Source organism: Oncorhynchus kisutch, linkage group LG2, assembly GCF_002021735.2.
Source record: "Oncorhynchus kisutch isolate 150728-3 linkage group LG2, Okis_V2, whole genome shotgun sequence".
NCBI lineage: Eukaryota > Metazoa > Chordata > Actinopteri > Salmoniformes > Salmonidae > Oncorhynchus > Oncorhynchus kisutch.
The window spans coordinates 75372161-75392531 of record NC_034175.2 but is presented as its reverse complement, the minus strand read 5'-3'; the positions used below and the strand labels follow the sequence as shown (position 1 = coordinate 75392531).

At 47.9% G+C, this 20371-nt stretch overlaps 1 protein-coding gene across 1 annotated transcript; it reads left to right on the top strand.

Moving 5' to 3' along the window:
* Nucleotides 1-11438: 11438 nt before the first annotated feature.
* LOC109884429 (leucine-rich repeat neuronal protein 4) lies at nucleotides 11439-17531 on the top strand. The gene is made up of 3 exons (XM_031801559.1): nucleotides 11439-11598; nucleotides 12706-12924; nucleotides 16408-17531. The coding sequence occupies exons 1-3, from the start codon at nucleotides 11585-11587 to the stop codon at nucleotides 17435-17437; spliced, it is 1263 nt and encodes a 420-aa protein (XP_031657419.1). The 5' UTR covers nucleotides 11439-11584; the 3' UTR covers nucleotides 17438-17531.
* Nucleotides 17532-20371: the final 2840 nt, after the last annotated feature.

Below are 20371 nucleotides of genomic sequence, written 5' to 3'. Positions count from 1 at the left end.
CGTACTCAGTAAATGTGCATTATTGTCATGACCTATTATTGCGTACTCAGTAAATGTGCATTATTGTCATGACCTATTATTGCGTACTCAGTAAATGTGCATTATTGTCATGACCTATTATTGCGTACTCAGTAAATGTGCATTATTGTTATGACCTGTTATTGCGTACTCAGTAAATGTGTGGAAAGCTACAGAGAAGCAGATGAGATCTAATCTTAAAATGTCATTCATACTCTCCACTATGGTATAATAAAGAATTATTATCGTGTAAAGAAACCATTTATATCACATTCTGGGTCTGAGAAGGGTATTCATACATTCAAAAGACATATTCAAATTGAATGGATTCCTCAGAACCTGTCCCAGGTTCATCATTTTCTCTTTACTATCAAGTCTGCCTATGGAGTCCTCTGGGGAAAAGAACTAGTCTATCCATGCCAGCCTATGGTCCTCTGGGGAACAGAACTAGTCTATCCATGCCAGCCTATGGTCCTCTGGGTAACAGAACTAGTCTATCCATGCCAGCCTATGGTCCTCTGGGTAACAGAACTAGTCTATCCATGCCAGCCTATGGTCCTCTGGGTAACAGAACTAGTCTATCCATGCCATCCTATGGAGTCCTCTGGGTAACAGAACTAGTCTATCCATGCCAGCCTATGGTCCTCTGGGTAACAGAACTAGTCTATCCATGCCAGCCTATGGTCCTCTGGGTAACAGAACTAGTCTATCCATGCCAGCCTATGGTCCTCTGGGTAACAGAACTAGTCTATCCATGCCATCCTATGGAGTCCTCTGGGTAACAGAACTAGTCTATCCATGCCAGCCTATGGAGTCCTCTGGGTAACAGAACGAGTCTATCCATGCCAGCCTATGGGGTCCTCTGGGTAACAGAACTAGTCTATCCATGCCAGCCTATGGTCCTCTGGGGGACAGAACTAGTCTATCCCTGCAGCCTATGGAGTCCTCTGGGTAACAGAACTAGTCTATCCATGCCAGCCTATGGGGTCCTCTGGGGGACAGAACTAGTCTATCCATGCCAGCCTATGGAGTCCTCTGGGGGACAGAACTAGCAGTACACCCTTTGGTCAAACTTCTAACGGACAGACGCCCCTCAAAAGGCATTGTTTCTGATATCTATAGTGAATGAACTATAGCAGCACAACAACAAAAAACATGAACTCTATCCACTGTAAAAAGGGGGAAAGGATTTTACACTTACTGACAGACAAATCAATTGGGAGACGGTATGAAGAAAATATATTAGGATCATCTGTAAACCCCCAATCACAAATAAATGAATTAAAACATCTTGAACCTATCTTAAACCTAAAAAAAGGGGGACTTCAGTACTTTTCAGCCTGTGGAAATGTCCCCCTGGGAGGGCGGGGGTTGAATTCTGGAGAAAAGTAAATGATGTCATCTGTGTACTTACAGATAAAATAGTGCTGTTAGATCCAGTAGTGATGGTGCTTTGTGATGACTGATTTGCACTTGTCAGAACGCCAACAGAGAGTGTGGTTGGCAGGAACCACAGCTGCTGAGAAAATGATTGTACAAAGGTGGTTTCCACCTCATCAGTTACCATTGCAGCAATGGCCGCTCGCATTTTTTAAAATGTATTTGTTATTTTTATTTCACCTTTATTTAACCAGGTAACGAGTTCAAACAGGTGCAGTTAATACAGGTAATGAGTGGAGAACAGGAGGGCTTCTTAAAGAAAAACTAACAGGTCTGTGAGAGCCGGAATTCTTACTGGTTTCCGGCTATTATTATTCACCTACTTTACAGTAGGTGATCAAATACTTATGTCATGCAATAAAATGCAAATGAATTACTTAAAAATCATCCAATGTGATTTTCTGGATTTTTGTTTTAGATTCCGCCTCTCACAGTTGAAGTGTACCTATGATAAAAATTACAGACCTCTACATGCTTTGTAAGTAGGAAAACCTGCAAAATCGGCAGTGTATCAAATATTTGTTCTCCCCACTGTATATATATATATATAATTGAAACGCTATTTAGCGCTGCATCACCGCTAACTAAGCTAGCCGTTTCACATCCGTTACATCAGCACCACCGCTAACTAAGCTAGCCGTTTCACATCCGTTACATCAGCACCACCGCTAACTAAGCTAGCCTTTTCACACTGCATGATATCAGATAATGTCCGGGTCTAATTCAATGGTGTATTGTGTAAGTAGTTGATGGTAAGATGTAAGAATATGCAATTATGGGTTGAACTTTACAGTAACATATTAACATAAAACATTTGTATGGCATGTACAGTTTACTCACCATTTATTTAGGATTACTCCTACATTTGTAAAAAAAAGTTATTAAGTTAGGTAATCTCACATTTTATTAATAATTTACGTATTCATTATTCACAAGTTAATTGATAAGATGTTTAATAAAGCTCCTTATCTCTCCCGAGCCCGTACGGGAGTTGTAGCGATGAGACAAGATAGTAGCTACTAAACAATTGGATACCATGAAATTGGGGAGAAAACGGGGTAAAAAAAATTAAATATAAAAAATAATAATAAATAAAATAAAGGTTCTTATAAACCATTTACTAATCATTAGTTTAGTAAAGTCGTTTTGCAGTCCCTAATCTAAAGTGAGGACTATTCATACTGTCTAAATACGTGATGTTTTGAATGACCAGGGTAATATGTCACATAAAGATGGAAGTGCCATTGGCAGACATATCACCTGATGCTCCTTAAAAATGTCTCAAAATAGTCTCGATCATATGAATTGTTAAAGAATAAACACACAACACAGGATGTTAAAGGACGTACACTGTATATTGAACATTATATTCACAACTCAGCATGTGAAAGGAAATCGTTTGAACATTTCATTCCAAAATAGTCACGCTGTTGTAGTAGTGTGTTGAATGAAGTAACGTTTACTGTCTGAAAATTGGCCTTATGCTTATGACTTCTACTATCTACATAAGGTGTATTCAGTTCTAAACAGCGAAAACAGGTATAAAAATACCCCCAAATAAAAGTTTATATTCTATACTGTCAGATTATGTGAAACATTTTATTTAACATCCAAAAAAGACATATACAAGTGTACAAAAAATGAGAACACCTTCCTAATATTGAGTTGGACTCTACAAGTGTGACAATACAGAGGCGGATGCAAGATGCAAGCAACGATGGTTTAATGAATACAGTTACAGCAGCAACAGGACAGACAGACTGTACTCAGACGGAATCCGACCCAGGGACTAGGGCGCGTCTTCTGATGATAGCGTGCTGAGAAATCCAGGGGAGTGTGTCCGGATGGGTAGGAGGGAGCACAGCAGATAATCCACACAAGGGCGGTGAGAGAGGAGCACGGACACACGAGAGAGAGAGAGAGAGAGAGAGAGAGAGAAAGAGAGAGGCAGTGGATTCATGAACCGTGACAATACCCCCCCCCCTAGGAACGCCTCTTGGCGTTCCCAGGCGAATTTACCTGTCGATTGAAATCATCGATAAGGGAGTGATCCAGAATGTCCCTAGCAGGTACCCAACTTCTCTCCTCCGGGCCGTAACCCTCCCAGTCCACCAGGTACTGGAATCCGCGTCCCCTCCTTCTAGAGTCCAAAATACGATTGACAGAAAAGGTGGGTTCCCCATCAACAAGTCGTGGCGGCGGGGGAACCGGGACCGGCGGGTTAATGCGTGCCTGAAACACAGGTTTTATTTTAGACACATGAAAGGTAGGATGAATTCTCCTATACGCCGGAGGAAGCTTGAGCCGGACCGCCACCGGACTAATGATCCTGGTGACTTTGAACGGGCCGATAAATTTGGGGGCAAGCTTGTTCGAAACGGATCGGAGTGGAATGTTCTTAGTAGAAAGCCACACTCTTTGGCCAACGACGTATACCGGAGGCTTCGACCGGTGGCGATCGGCCTTAGCCTTGGTGCGCGCCCCCACCCGGAGAAGAGTCTCACGGGCTCTGCTCCATGCGTGACGGCACCTCTGGATGAAAGCGTGAGCGGAGGGAACAGTGACCTCGGACTCCGTACTGGGAAAGATAGGTGGCTGGTAACCTAAACTACACTCAAACGGAGAGAGACCCGTGGCTGCCACTGGCAACGAATTGTGAGCGTACTCAACCATAGAGAGTTGTTGACTCCAGGAAGAGGGATTCTTAGAAACCAAACATCGCAACACTCTCTCCAAATCTTGGTTGGCCCTCTCCGTTTGACCGTTGCTCTGGGGATGAAACCCTGAAGACAGGCTGACACTCGCTCCCAGTAACCTACAAAACTCTTGCCAAAACTTGGACACAAATTGGGGCCCCCTGTCAGAAACTACGTCCATTGGCAGGCCATGTAAGCGAAAGACATGATCCACGACAGTTACCGCTGTCTCCTTGGCAGATGGTAATTTAGGCAAGGGAATAAAATGAGCCGCCTTCGAGAACCGGTCCACCACTGTCAAAACAACCGTCTTGCCCTGGGAGGGCGGGAGGGCGGTAACAAAATCTAGCGCGATGTGGGACCAGGGTCTCGAAGGGACCGACAGCGGTTGGAGTAACCCATCTGGGGGTCGATTAGAAGTCTTCCCAGTGGCACAAACCGAGCAAGCCAAGACAAAACTGTGAATGTCACGAGCCATCAGTGGCCACCAAAAGCGTTGCTTAACCAAAAAGCTAGTGCGGCTGACTCCTGGATGACACGCTACGTTGGAGCAATGCCCCCACCGAATAACATCGGACCGACACCCCTCCGGCACAAACAACCGATTAGGCGGGCAACCGGGCGGAGGCGTTACCCCTTCTAAGGCCGTTTTGACCCTCGATTCAACCTCCCATGTGAGTGTGGAGACCACTAGGGTCCCGGGTAGGATGCACTCGGGAGTGGATGGGCGTTCGGAATGGTCAAAAATGCGAGAAAGGGAATCGAGTTTGACATTCTTGGAACCCGGGCGATACGAGAGAGAGAAGTCAAAACGTCCGAAAAAGAGTGCCCACCGCGCCTGCCTGGAGTTGAGTCGCTTGGCGGTTCTGATATATTCTAAATTCTTGTGATCGGTCCAAACTATAAAAGGTACCCCCGAACCCTCTAACCAATGGCGTCACTCCTCCAGTGCTAACTTCACTGCCAACAACTCTCTGTTGCCAATGTCGTAGTTGCGTTCCGCAGGTGATAACCGATGGGAAAGGAACGCGCAAGGGTGCATCTTGTCGTCAGAAGAGGAACGTTGAGAAAGTACCGCACCTACCCCCACCTCTGAAGCGTCCACCTCCACCACGAACTGACGCGAGGGATCGGGAGCTATGAGGATGGGAGCCGAAACAAAGCGGCTCTTGAGTTTGGTGAATGCAGCCTCGGCTGTATCGGACCACCTGAACGTCACTCTGGGGGAGGTTAAGGCGGTAAGAGGAGCGACTATCTGGCTAAAGTTGAGAACGAAACGCCGGTAGAAATTGGCGAATCCCAGAAACCTCTGTAGGGCCTTACGGGAATCTGGGCTTGGCCAATCCACCACAGCCTTAACCTTGTCAGGATCCATGCGAATACCTTCAGTCGAGACGATGTAACCTAGGAATGGAACGGATTGTGCATGAAAAATGCATTTCTCCGCCTTGACAAAAAGTCCATTCTCCAACAACCTCTGAAGCACTCGTCTGACGTGCTGAACGTGTTCCTGGAGAGAAGAAGAAAAAATCAGTATGTCATCCAGGTAAACATATATGAACTGATCAATCATGTCTCTCAGCACGTCATTGACGAGTGCCTGGAAAACCGCTGGGGAGTTGGATAGCCCAAAAGGCATGACCAAATATTCGAAGTGCCCTCTGGGGGTGTTAAACGCGGTCTTCCATTCGTCCCCCCCCCTTATGCGAACCAAATGATATGCATTCCGTAAATCCAACTTAGTGAACACGGATGCTCCCTGTAACCTTTCAAAGGCTGAGGACATCAACGGTAAGGGATAGGTATTCTTCACTGTGATGTTATTCAACCCACGGTAATCAATGCAAGGACGCAGAGAACCGTCCTTCTTCCCCACAAAGAAGAACCCCGCCCCTGCTGGAGAAGAGGAAGGACGAATGAATCCAGATGCCAGAGAATCAGAGATGTATCTCTCCATAGCCTCCCTCTCAGGAACAGAGAGTGAATATAACTTGCCTTTAGGCGGAGACTCACCTGGCAATAATTCTATTGCACAGTCATAGGGACGATGCGGAGGAAGAGAAGCAGCACGGGACTTACTGAACACCTCCTTCAGTTCGAGGTATTCAACGGGCACGTTAGACAAATCCACTGCCTCCTCTAGAAACACAGAATCAGACACAGACGAACAAGCAGACACCAAACAGGACTCAAGGCACTTGTTACTCCACATGGATATAGAGTTATGACCCCAGTCAACTCTGGGGTTGTGTTGGGTGAGCCAAGTGTGGCCGAGAACTAATGGTGCAAGGGGTGAGTCCATGAGTAGAAATGATAGTGTCTCAGTGTGATTGCCAGAAGTGATGAGTGTGATAGGTTCAGTGGTGTGAGAAATGTTGGGGAGTTCTTGACCATTGAGAGCGTTGACGGATATCTTGTGCGAGAGTGAGGTGATAGGAATCTGGAGTTTGTGAGCGAGCTTGAAGTCCATGAAATTACCCTCTGCTCCTGAGTCCAGTAAGGCTTGGGTGTCGTGCGTGTGGGTGGCCCATCTTAGTCTTACCGGGAGGAGAGTAGATGATGAGGTCTTCTCTGTGGTGACACCACCCGATAGTAGCCTCATGCTTACTACCGGGCCTGATCTTTTACCGGGCAGGCGTGGATAAAGTGGCCCGCTCTACCACAGTAGAGACAGAGTCCTTGGGATCTCCGCCTCTCCCTCTCTTCCCGGGAGAGGCGAGCTCTCCCCAGCTGCATGGGTTCGTGAGCGTAGGCTGAACTGGCCGTGTTCCCGCCGCTGGCATGCCAGCCCTCCGTGTCGTTATACGGTCTGTTAGGGCATGCTCGGCGGCCAATACGACTCAGACGAGCGTCGACCCTCAAGGCTAGTTCCACTAGTCCATTTAAATTCCTGGGAAGGTCCAGAACATAAATCTCCTTCTGGATCCGGTCCTCCAGCCCATGCAGGAACATGTCCCACTGCGCCTCCTCGTTCCACTGACACTCTGCGGCCAGAGTGCGGAATTGGATGGAGTATTCCGATACTGAACGGTCTCCTTGGCGAAGGTCAGCGAGTAGTCTGGCCGCCTCCCTACCCGCCACGGCCCGATCGAAGACTCTTCTCATCTCCTCGGAGAGTGTCTGGAAAGAGGTGCAGCATGGGTCCTGGTTCGCCCACACCGCCGTTCCCCAAAGAGCCGCTTTGCCTGATAGCAGTGTGAGTACGAATGCTACCTTAGACTGTTCACGGTTGAAGGTCCGTGGCTGCAACGAGAATTGCATGGAACATCTCGTAAGAAAAGCTCTGCAATAGTCAGGATCACCTGAATAACCCTCTGGTGTCGGTAGCCGTGGCTCTAGCTGGGAATCCGGCTCTGGCGGGGCGGGTTGAACTGCCGGTGTAGGTGGCGCAGCGAGACCCCTCAGATGTCGTAATTGTTGGGTCAGCTGGGATACCTGCGTCACAAGGGCTTGTACTGCCCGACCTGTGCTGGAGATTCTCGTGATACTGCGGGAAATGAATTCGGTCAGACTCGTTGAACTCGCTGCATCCATGGTCTGGTCAGATCGTTCTGTGACAATACAGAGGCGGATGCAAGATGCAAGCAACGATGGTTTAATGAATACAGTTACAGCAGCAACAGGACAGACAGACTGTACTCAGACGGAATCCGACCCAGGGACTAGGGCGCGTCTTCTGATGATAGCGTGCTGAGAAATCCAGGGGAGTGTGTCCGGATGGGTAGGAGGGAGCACAGCAGATAATCCACACAAGGGCGGTGAGAGATGAGCACGGACACACGACACAAACTCAGAGAAGTAACAACGATCTGACAACAAGAAACACTGGTTACAGAACATATAAAGGGAAGATAAGTGATTCCAGCTGGCACAGACAATCAGGCCGAGATTGGGAACCACGCCCACACAAACACGGGAGAGAGAGAGAGAGAGAGAGAGCGAGAGAGAGAGAGAGAGAAAGAGAGAGGCAGTGGATTCATGAACCGTGACAACAAGGTGTTGAAAGCGTTCCACAGGAATGCTGGCCCACGTTATTAATAACGCCAATGCTTCCCACAGTTGTGTCAAGTTGGCTGGATGTTCTTTGGGTGGTGGACCATTCTTCATATGGGAAACTGATGAACCCAGCAGCGTAGCAGTTCTTGACATAAACTGGTGCGCCTGGCACCTGCTACCATACCCCATTCAAAGGCACTTACATCTTTCCTCTTACCCATTCAACCTCTGTCAGTGTGGGTAGAGTCCAGTCAGTGTGTGGGTAGAGTATAGTCAGTGTGGGTAGAGTCCAGTCAGTGTGTGGGTAGAGTCTAGTCAGTGTGTGGGTAGAGTCTAGTCAGTCAGTGTGGGTAGAGTCTAGTCAGTCAGTGTGTGGGTAGAGTCTAGTCAGTCAGTGTGGGTAGAGTCTAGTCAGTCAGTGTGGGTAGAGTCCAGTCAGTGTGTGGGTAGAGTCTAGTCAGTCAGTGTGGGTAGAGTCTAGTCAGTCAGTGTGTGGGTAGAGTCTAGTCAGTCAGTGTGGGTAGAGTCTAGTCAGTCAGTGTGGGTAGAGTCCAGTCAGTCAGTGTGGGTAGAGTCTAGTCAGTCAGTGTGGGTAGAGTCCAGTCAGTGTGGGTAGCGTCTAGTCAGTCAGTGTGGGTAGAGTCTAGTCAGTCAGTGTGGGTAGAGTCCAGTCAGTCAGTGTGGGTAGAGTCTAGTCAGTCAGTGTGGGTAGAGTCTAGTCAGTCAGTGTGGGTAGAGTCCAGTCAGTGTGGGTAGAATCCAGTCAGTGTGGGGGTAGAGTCTAGTCAGTGTGTGGGTAGAGTCCAGTCAGTGTGGGTAGAGACCAGTCAGTGTGGGTAGAGTCCAGTCAGTGTGGGTAGAATCCAGTCAGTGTGGGTAGAGTCCAGTCAGTGTGGGTAGAGTCCAGTCAGTGTGGGTAGAGCCCAGTCAGTGTGGGTAGAGTCCAGTCATTGTGGGTAGAGTCCAGTCAGTGTGGGTAGAATCCAGTCAGTGTGGGTAGAGTCCAGTCAGTGTGGGTAGAGTCCAGTCAGTGTGGGTAGAGTCCAGTCAGTCTGGGTAGAGTCCAGTCAGTCTGGGTAGAGTCCAGTCAGTGTGGGTAGAGTCCAGTCACTGTGGGTAGAATCCAGTCAGTGTGGGTAGAGTCCAGTCAGTGTGGGTAGAATCCAGTCAGTGTGGGTAGAGTTCAGTCAGTGTGGGTAGAGTCCAGTTAGTGTGGGTAGAGTCCAGTCAGTGTGGGTAGAGTCCAGTCAGTGTGGGTAGAGTCCAGTCAGTGTGGGTAGAATCCAGTCAGTGTGGGTAGAGTCCAGTCAGTGTGGGTAGAGTCCAGTCACTGTGGGTAGAATCCAGTCAGTGTGGGTAGAGTCCAGTCAGTGTGGGTAGAATCCAGTCAGTGTGGGTAGAGTTCAGTCAGTGTGGGTAGAGTCCAGTTAGTGTGGGTAGAGTCCAGTCAGTGTGGGTAGAGTCCAGTCAGTGTGGGTAGAGTCCAGTCAGTGTGGGTAGAGTCCAGTTAGTGTGGGTAGAGTCCAGTCAGTGTGGGTAGAGTCCAGTCAGTGTGTGGGTAGAGTCCAGTCAGTGTGGGTAGAGTCCAGTCAGTGTGGGTAGAGTCCAGTCAGTGTGGGTAGAGTCCAGTCAGTGTGGGTAGAGTCCAGTCAGTGTGGGTAGAGTCCAGTCAGTGTGGGTAGAGTCCAGTCAGTGTGGGTAGAGTCCAGTCAGTGTGGGTAGAATCCAGTCAGTGTGGGGAGAGTCCAGTCAGTGTGGGTAGAGTCCAGTCAGTGTGGGGAGAGTACAGTCAGTGTGGGTAGAGTCCAGTCAGTGTGTAGCTAGAAGCTGTTCTGGAGCCTTTTGGTCCCAGACTTGGTGCTCCGGTACCTCTTGCCTTGCGGTAGCAGAGAGAACAGTGTATGACTTGGGTGACTGGAGTCTTTGACAATTTTTCGGGCCTTTCCTCTGACACCGCCTGGTATAGAGGTCCTGGATGGCAGGCAGCTCGGCCATACGCACCACCCTCTGGGGGGGAAGAGGCGTTGTCGTGCCCTCTTCGCAACTGTGTTGGTGTGTGTGGACCATGATAGATCATTAGTGATGTGGATCCAAATTGAAGCTCTCGACTCGCTCCACTGCAGCCCCGTCGATGGATTCCTGTAGTTTCCTGTCGTCCACCATTAGCTTCTTTGTCTTGCTAACGTTGAGGGAGAGGTTGTTTTTCTGGCACCACACTGCCAGGTCTCTGACCTCCACCCTACAGGCTGTCTCGTCGTTGAGGAAGAGGTTGTTTTTCTGGTACCACACTGCCAGGTCTCTGACCTCCTCCCTACAGGCTGTCTCGTCGTAGTCTGTGATCAGGCCTACCATCGTCGTGTCGTCTGCAAACTTAATGATGGTGTTGTAGTCATGCGTGGTCATGCAGTCTTGGGTGAACAGGGAGTACAGGAGGGGACTGAGCATTTAGTTGCCCCCTTCTTGAGGGTCAGTGTAGCAGAAGTGATGTTGCTTAACCTCACCACCTGGGGGTCTGCCCGTCAGGAAGTCTAGGAGCATACCTCTGCTCTCTGTTGCTGGGGGTCTGATGACTGAGCCACTGACGCCACGAGACCAGATAAGACCCGTTTGTGTGTGTGTGTGTGTGTGCGTGTGTGTGTATCTGTAATCAGTATGAGCTGTGTCTTAGTTATGCAGGAGGGAGTATTCTAGGATGTTCTTAGGCCTGTGTGTCCGTGGCGATGGGAGCCTGGAATGTGACCTCACATCGCTAAGCAACAACTGTAAACGAGTGTGCCCATATATTCTCTCTCTCTCTCTCTCTCTCTCTCTCTCTCTCTCTCTCTCTCTCTCTCTCTCTCTCTCTCTCTCTCTCTCTCTCTCTCTCTCTCTCTCTCTCTCTCTCTCTCTCTCTCTCTCTCTCTCTCTCTCTCCCTCTCTCTCTCTCTCTCTCTCTCTCTCTCTCTCTCTCTCTCTCTCTCTCTCTCTCTCTCTCTCTCTCTCTCTCTCTCTCTCTCTCTCTCTCTCTCTCTCTCTCTCTCTCTCTCTCTCTCTCTCTCTCTCTCTCTCTCTCTCTCTCTCTCTCTCTCTCTCTCTCTCTCTCTCTCTCTCTCTCTCTCTCTCTCTCTCTCTCTCTCTCTCTCTCTCTCTCTCTCTCTCTCTCTCTCTCTCTCTCTCTCTCTCTCTCTCTCTCTCTCTCTCTCTCTCTCTGTGTAAGTGCAATCTTTGTAAAAACTGTGTGTGTAATCAAGTAACACTCCCTGGTAGGCAGCAGCCCCCTCAGTCCTCTATCTCGCTGAAGGATATAAAACACAAGAGGACCAGACAGAATACGGCTTTAACACGGCTCCATGTAGCTTCACTGTAGACCTACAACTCCTCCCACGGGCCACAATACTCGCTACCTTCATCTTTCATTTGGGAACATTCTGGAACGAGTGTATGGTAGCAGGACAATGAGGATGTGTTGGTAAGTGTGTGTGTGCACGTGCGCGTGTGTGTGACCCATATCTTTACTGCCATGTATATCTTCACTGCCGAACATGTATATCTTTACTGCCATGTATATCTTTACTGCCATGTATATCTTTACTGCCATGTATATCTTTACTGTCAATATACTGCCATGTATATCTTTACTGTCAATATACTGCCATGTATATCTTTACTGCCATGTATATATTTTACTGCCATGTATATCTTCACTGCCGAACATGTATATCTTCACTGCCGAACATGTATATCTTTACTGCCATGTATATCTTTACTGCCATGTATATATTTACTGCCAATATACTGCCATGTATATATTTACTGCCATGTATATATTTACTGCCAATATACTGCCATGTATATCTTTACTGACAATATACTGCCATGTATATCTTTACTGTCAATATACTGCCATGTATATCTTTACTGCCATGTATATATTTTACTGCCATGTATATCTTCACTGCCGAACATGTATATCTTCACTGCCGAACATGTATATCTTTACTGCCATGTATATCTTTACTGCCATGTATATATTTACTGCCAATATACTGCCATGTATATATTTACTGCCATGTATATATTTACTGCCAATATACTGCCATGTATATCTTTACTGACAATATACTGCCATGTATATCTTTACTGTCAATATACTGCCATGTATATCTTTACAGTCAATATACTGCCATGTATATCTTTACTGCCAATATACTGCCATGTATATATTTACTGTCAATATACTGCCATGTATATCTTTACTGCCATGTATATCTTTACTGCCATGTATATCTTTACTGCCATGTATATATTTACTGCCATGTATATATTTACTGCCATGTATATATTTACTGCCAATATACTGCCATGTATATCTTTACTGACAATATACTGCCATGTATATCTTTACTGCCATAGCTCTGCTGTTAAACCTCTTAGTGCTGCTTCTAACTTTCTGTTGAAGAGCTGATGGCTGGGTTGGGACTGTGTTGTTGTTGTTGTTGTTGTTGTTCTCAGTGAGATGTCACCTGTTCACCTGATATCCACCTGGGCCTTCACTGTGTGTTGTTGTTGTTCTCAGTGAGATGTCACCTCTTCACCTGATATCCACCTGGGCCTTCACTGTGTGTGTCATTTGGACAACAGCTATAGGTGACCAGACTCCAGTTTTCGTCACTCCAAACACACTGACAGCCAGTGAGACGAACACACCCACAACCATCCAACCTAGCACAGACAGCCGTCCAACAGACATTAGCAGTCCAGACGGACATACCTCCAACAGCATTCCAACAGACAGGTGAGTAGCTCTAACATCCACTGCTTTAGTCTAGGTCTGATAGATATGAATGGCTGAATCGAGTTTTTAAATTACAAATATTGACCCTTTATTTAACTCGGCAAGTCAGTTGAGAACAAATTCTTACTTACAATTACGGGCCTACCACTTGGCCAAACCCGGCCGATGCTGGGTCAATTGTGCGCCGCCCCATGGGACTCCCGATCACGGCCGGTTTGTGATACAGCCCGGGGATCAAACCAGGGTCTGTAGTGACGCCTCTAGCACTACGATGCAGTGCTTTAGACCGCTGTACCACTCGGGAGGCCTACATGTGATAGCCCAGAGAGCTGTAGTCATAGGTCTGACGGATATGAATGGAGTTCAGGCTGAATCTAGTTTAGAACTGGAGTGATAGCCCAGAGAGCTGTAGTCATAGGTCTGACGGATATGAATGGAGTTCAGGCTGAATCTAGTTTAGAACTAGAGTGATAGCCCAGAGAGCTGTAGTCATAGGTCTGACGGATATGAATGGAGTTCAGGCTGAATCTAGTTTAGAATCAAATCAAATCAAATCAAATCAAATTTATTTATATAGCCCTTCGTACATCAGCTGATATCTCAAAGTGCTGTACAGAAACCCAGCCTAAAACCCCAAACAGCAAGCAATGCAGGTGTAGAAGCACGGTGGCTAGGAAAAACTCCCTAGAAAGGCCAATACCTAGGAAGAAACCTAGAGAGGAACCAGGCTATGTGGGGTGGCCAGTCCTCTTCTGGCTGTGCCGGGTGGAGATTATAACAGAACATGGCCAAGATGTTCAAATGTTCATAAATGACCAGCATGGTCGAATAATAATAAGGCAGAACAGTTGAAACTAGAGCAGCAGCACAGTCAGGTGGAAGTTGAAACTGGAGCAGCAGCATGGCCAGGTGGACTGGGGACAGCAAGGAGTCATCATGTCAGGTAGTCCTGGGGCATGGTCCTAGGGCTCAGGTCCTCCGAGAGAGAGAAAGAAAGAGAGAAGGAGAGAATTAGAGAACGCACACTTAGATTCACACAGGACACCGAATAGGACAGGAGAAGTACTCCAGATATAACAAACTGACCCCAGCCCCCCGACACAAACTACTGCAGCATAAATACTGGAGGCTGAGACAGGAGGGGTCAGGAGACACTGTGGCCCCATCCGAGGACACCCCCGGACAGGGCCAAACAGGAAGGATATAACCTTATAAGGATATAAGGTTTAGAACTGGAGTGATAGCCCAGAGAGCTGTAGTCATAGGTCTGACGGATATGAATGGAGTTCAGGCTGAATCTAGTTTAGAACTGGAGTGATAGCCCAGAGAGCTGTAGTCATAGGTCTGGCGGATATGAATGGAGTTCAGGCTGAATCTAGTTTAGAACTGGAGTGATAGCCCAGAGAGCTGTAGTCATAGGTCTGACGGATATGAATGGAGTTCAGGCTGAATCTAGTTTAGAACTGGAGTGATAGCCCAGAGAGCTGTAGTCATAGGTCTGACGGATATGAATGGAGTTCAGGCTGAATCTAGTTTAGAACTGGAGTGATAGCCCAGAGAGCTGTAGTCATAGGTCTGACGGATATGAATGGAGTTCAGGCTGAATCTAGTTTAGAACTGGAGTGATAGCCCAGAGAGCTGTAGTCATAGGTCTGACGGATATGAATGGAGTTCAGGCTGAATCTAGTTTAGAACTGGAGTGATAGCCCAGAGAGCTGTAGTCATAGGTCTGACGATATGAATGGAGTTCAGGCTGAATCTAGTTTAGAACTGGAGTGATAGCCCAGAGAGCTGTAGTCATAGGTCTGACGGATATGAATGGAGTTCAGGCTGAATCTAGTTTAGAACTGGAGTGATAGCCCAGAGAGCTGGAGTCATAGGTCTGACGGATATGAATGGAGTTCAGGCTGAATCTAGTTTAGAACTGGAGTGATAGCCCAGAGAGCTGGAGTCATAGGTCTGACGGATATGAATGGAGTTCAGGCTGAATCTAGTTTAGAACTGGAGTGATAGCCCAGAGAGCTGTAGTCATAGGTCTGACGGATATGAATGGAGTTCAGGCTGAATCTAGTTTAGAACTGGAGTGATAGCCCAGAGAGCTGTAGTCATAGGTCTGACGGATATGAATGGAGTTCAGGCTGAATCTAGTTTAGAACTGGAGTGATAGCCCAGAGAGCTGTAGTCATAGGTCTGACGGATATGAATGGAGTTCAGGCTGAATCTAGTTTAGAACTGGAGTGATAGCCCAGAGAGCTGTAGTCATAGGTCTGACGGATATGAATGGAGTTCAGGCTGAATCTAGTTTAGAACTGGAGTGATAGCCCAGAGAGCTGTAGTCATAGGTCTGACGGATATGAATGGAGTTCAGGCTGAATCTAGTTTAGAACTGGAGTGATAGCCCAGAGAGCTGTAGTCATAGGTCTGACGGATATGAATGGAGTTCAGGCTGAATCTAGTTTAGAACTGGAGTGATAGCCCAGAGAGCTGTAGTCATAGGTCTGACGGATATGAATGGAGTTCAGGCTGAATCTAGTTTAGAACTGGAGTGATAGCCCAGAGAGCTGTAGTCATAGGTCTGACGGATATGAATGGAGTTCAGGCTGAATCTAGTTTAGAACTGGAGTGATAGCCCAGAGAGCTGTAGTCATAGGTCTGACGGATATGAATGGAGTTCAGGCTGAATCTAGTTTAGAACTGGAGTGATAGCCCAGAGAGCTGTAGTCATAGGTCTGACGGATATGAATGGAGTTCAGGCTGAATCTAGTTTAGAACTGGAGTGATAGCCCAGAGAGCTGTAGTCATAGGTCTGACGGATATGAATGGAGTTCAGGCTGAATCTAGTTTAGAACTGGAGTGATAGCCCAGAGAGCTGTAGTCATAGGTCTGACGGATATGAATGGAGTTCAGGCTGAATCTAGTTTAGAACTGGAGTGATAGCCCAGAGAGCTGTAGTCATAGGTCTGACGGATATGAATGGAGTTCAGGCTGAATCTAGTTTAGAACTGGAGTGATAGCCCAGAGAGCTGTAGTCATAGGTCTGACGGATATGAATGGAGTTCAGGCTGAATCTAGTTTAGAACTGGAGTGATAGCCCAGAGAGCTGTAGTCATAGGTCTGACGGATATGAATGGAGTTCAGGCTGAATCTAGTTTAGAACTGGAGTGATAGCCCAGAGAGCTGTAGTCATAGGTCTGACGGATATGAATGGAGTTCAGGCTGAATCTAGTTTAGAACTGGAGTGATAGCCCAGAGAGCTGTAGTCATAGGTCTGACGGATATGAATGGAGTTCAGGCTGAATCTAGTTTAGAACTGGAGTGATAGCCCAGAGAGCTGTAGTCATAGGTCTGACGGATATGAATGGAGTTCAGGCTGAATCTAGTTTAGAACTGGAGTGATAGCCCAGAGAGCTTTTTTGTTTAGCATTTTTCTTACCATTATGTTCAATACAGAGTTAATATATATTATGTTTACTGTGCTTACAGATATGAGAGGTTGGGGAGATCCACACAGAGAGTTCTAGAAACAGTGACCGTGACGACCATTGCAGGGACCATCAAGACCAGTGCTGCCATGACAACAGTAGTAACCAGTGCAACAGTCCCCCTTAAAGACTCAAGCACCCAGCCGCACATCCCTCACACAGTCATATCACCGGTGGCGACAAACCCCATGGCAACAACTCCAGCACCATCTCGCGCCCCCAAAAAGCCACCCTGCTGTCCTCACCCCACTCGCATGCCCACCCTTCCCCCTCATCAGTTCATAGGTGACGAGGGCGACTATGATGATGAGTCTGAAGAAGAGGAGGAAGTAACGGAGGCGGAGGAAGGAGGCAAACTCATCCAGGAGAATCTGTGTGACTTTAACCCCTGCTTGCACCTGCAGAGACCCTGTCCAGAGGTCAGGGAGGCCAAGGGTCAGAGCTGCCGCTGTCCGGGCCTGACTCCAACCTCTGTGACCCCTGACCCTGTGGTGGCCCTGGAGGTGTGGGGGGTATGGCCTGAGGCTGTGAGGGTGCGTTGGTGCGCCCCCTACTCGGCTGTGAGTAAGTTTGGTGTGTGGGCGCTGAGAGAGAACGGCAGTGTGTTCAGTAACGGCAGCGTGAGCGCCTGGTCACGCCAGGCCAGTGTGTTCGGGCTAAAACCGGGACGGAGATATGGAGTGTGTGTAAGCGCACTGAATGGAGCTGGAACGTCACACACCCGCTGTGTGCCTGTGTCCACCCCAGTAGGTGTAGAGACGGTTGTGTTGTACGTGCTGACGGGACTGTGTGTAGCTCTGGGGATGACGGTTGTTGTGATGAGTGTGTTTCTTCACAGGATCTGGAAGATGCAAAACACACACTCTCTGATTGAGCCGCGGGCACAAACACTCTACAACCCACGTCTCACCAGCCTGGTTTCAATCACTAACCCGGCCTACACACACACCGACGAACACACTGTGCCTCCCTCTGCACGAAACACGCAGACAGACCAGCTGACGTTATCCACTAACGTACGCAATGAATAATAACACCTGTAACCATCCGTACCACCCTTACCCACGTACCTACCACCCTTACCCACGTACCTACCACCCTTACCAACACACTTACCACCCTTACCCACATACCTACCACCCTTACCCACGTACCTACCACCCTTACCCATGTACCTACCACCCTTACCCACGTACCTACCACCCTTACCCATGTACCTACCACCCTTACCCACGTACCTACCACCCTTGCCCACACACCTACCAACCTTACCCACGTATCTACCACCCTTACCCACGTACCTACCACCCTTACCCACGTACCTACCACCCTTACCCACATACCTACCACTCTTACCCACGTACCTACCACCCTTACCCACATACCTACCAGCCTTACCCACGTACCTACCACCCTTACCCACGTACCTACCACTCTTACCCACATACCTACCACCCTTACCCACGTACCTACCACCCTTACCCATGTACCTACCACCCTTACCCACGTACCTACCACCCTTACCCACGTACCTACTACCCTTACCCACGTACCTACCACCCTTGCCCACACACCTACCAACCTTACCCACGTATCTACCACCCGTAGCCACATACCTACCACCCTTACCCATATACCTACCACCCTTACCCACGTACCTACCACCCTTACCCACATACCTACCACCCTTACCCACACACCTAACACCCTTTCCCACGTACCTACCACCCTTACCCACGTACCTACCACCCGTAGCCACATACCTACCACCCTTACCCACGTACCTACCACCCTTACCCACATACCTACCACACTTACCCACATTCCTACCACCCTTACCCACTTACCTACCACCCTTACCCGCATACCTACCACCCTTACCCACGTACCTACCACCCTTACCCACGTACCTACCACCCTTACCCACGTACCTACCACCCTTACCCACGTACCCACCACCCATACCCACATACCCACCACCCTTATCCACATACCTATCGCCCTTACCCACATACCTACCACCCTTACCCACATACCTACCACCCTTACCCACGTACCTACCACTCTTACCCACGTACCTACCACCCTTACCCACATACCTACCAGCCTTACCCACGTACCTACCACCCTTACCCACGCACCTACCACTCTTACCCACGTACCTACCACCCTTACCCACATACCTACCACCCTTACCCACGTACCTACCAACCTTACCGACGTACCTACCACCCTTACCCACATACCTACCACCCTTACCCACATACCTACCACCCTTACCCGCATACCTACCACCCTTACCCACGTACCTACCACCCTTACCCACGTACCTACCACCCTTACCCACGTACCTACCACCCTTACCCACATACCTACCACTCTTACCCACGTACCTACCACCCTTACCCACATACCTACCAGCCTTACCCACGTACCTACCACCCTTACCCACGTACCTACCACCCTTACCCACGTACCTACCACCCTTACCCACATACCTACCACCCTTACCCACGTACCTACCAACCTTACCCACATACCTACCACCCTTACCCACATACCTACCACCCTTACCCACGTACCTACCACCCTTACCCACATACCTACCACCCTACAGCAGGTTATACATCTCATCACACAGTACTCAACTCAAATTTTAAGAAATAAAGTCAAATCATTTTTGCTTTGAACATCTAATTTTCCATTAAGTTGTAATAAAATTATATTTTCCTACTTGTATTGTATTAATGTTGTCGAACCCTGCAGAGAAAAGACAGGGAGGCTATATTTGCATATCACATTTATTTCCATAACAGTATGTATGGTGGCCAGATGAGGGCAGTATAACTACAAGTACAAACAATGTGGGAACTAGACTGGGATTGGGTGTGAGAATGGTGAAAGGTGAGAAGGAGCCGGGGAATGTGTGTAAAACACTCAATTTCCATCGGTCTACTTGAACAAGCATACACACAGTCATACTGGCTACTCAGGGCTTTGGTGAGTTTGAGTTTCATTCAGAAGTTTGAGGGAGGGGGTGAGATTACCTTGGCTAAAGGCCTCAGTATCTCAGCAGGGTTTGGCAATGTGCGCCTTCTCCCATCTCCAGGACACGGTAGTCTGATCTCAGATTGAAGAGGAGAGACACGGTAGTCTGATCTCAGATTGAAGAGGAGAGACACGGTAGTCTGATAGATCTCAGATTGAAGAGGAGAGACACAGTAGTCTGATAGATCTCAGATTGAAGAGGAGAGACACAGTAGTCTGATAGATCTCAGATTGAAGAGGAGAGACACAGTAGTCTGATAGATCTCAGATTGAAGAGGAGAGACACAGTAGTCTGATAGATCTCAGATTGAAGAGGAGAGACACAGTAGTCTGATAGATCTCAGTCTGAACAGGAGGATGAAGAAGAAGAAAGCGAAAACAGATGATTGTGGTGTATGTAGTTCATCAGGGCTCTAGTGATGTGGTTAATGTAGTTCATCAGGGCTCTAGTGATGTGGTTAATGTAGTTCATCAGGGCTCTAGTGATGTGGTTAATGTAGTTCATCAGAGCTCTAGTGATGTGGTTAATGTAGTTCATCAGGGCTCTAGTGATGTGGTTAATGTAGTTCATCAGGGCTCTAGTGATGTGGTTAATGTAGTTCATCAGGGCTCTAGTGATGTGGTTAATGTAGTTCATCAGAGCTCTAGTGATGCGGTTAATGTAGTTCATCAGGGCTCTAGTGATGTGGTTCATCAGGGCTTTAGGGATGTGTTTAACCACATGTTAACCACATCCCTACATTAATGTAGTTCATCAGGGCTCTAGTGATGTGGTTAATGTAGTTCATCAGGGCTCTAGTGATGTGGTTAATGTAGTTCATCAGGGCTCTAGTGATGTGGTTAATGTAGTTCATCAGGGCTCTAGTGATGTGGTTAATGTAGTTCATCAGGGCTCTAGTGATGTGGTTAATGTAGTT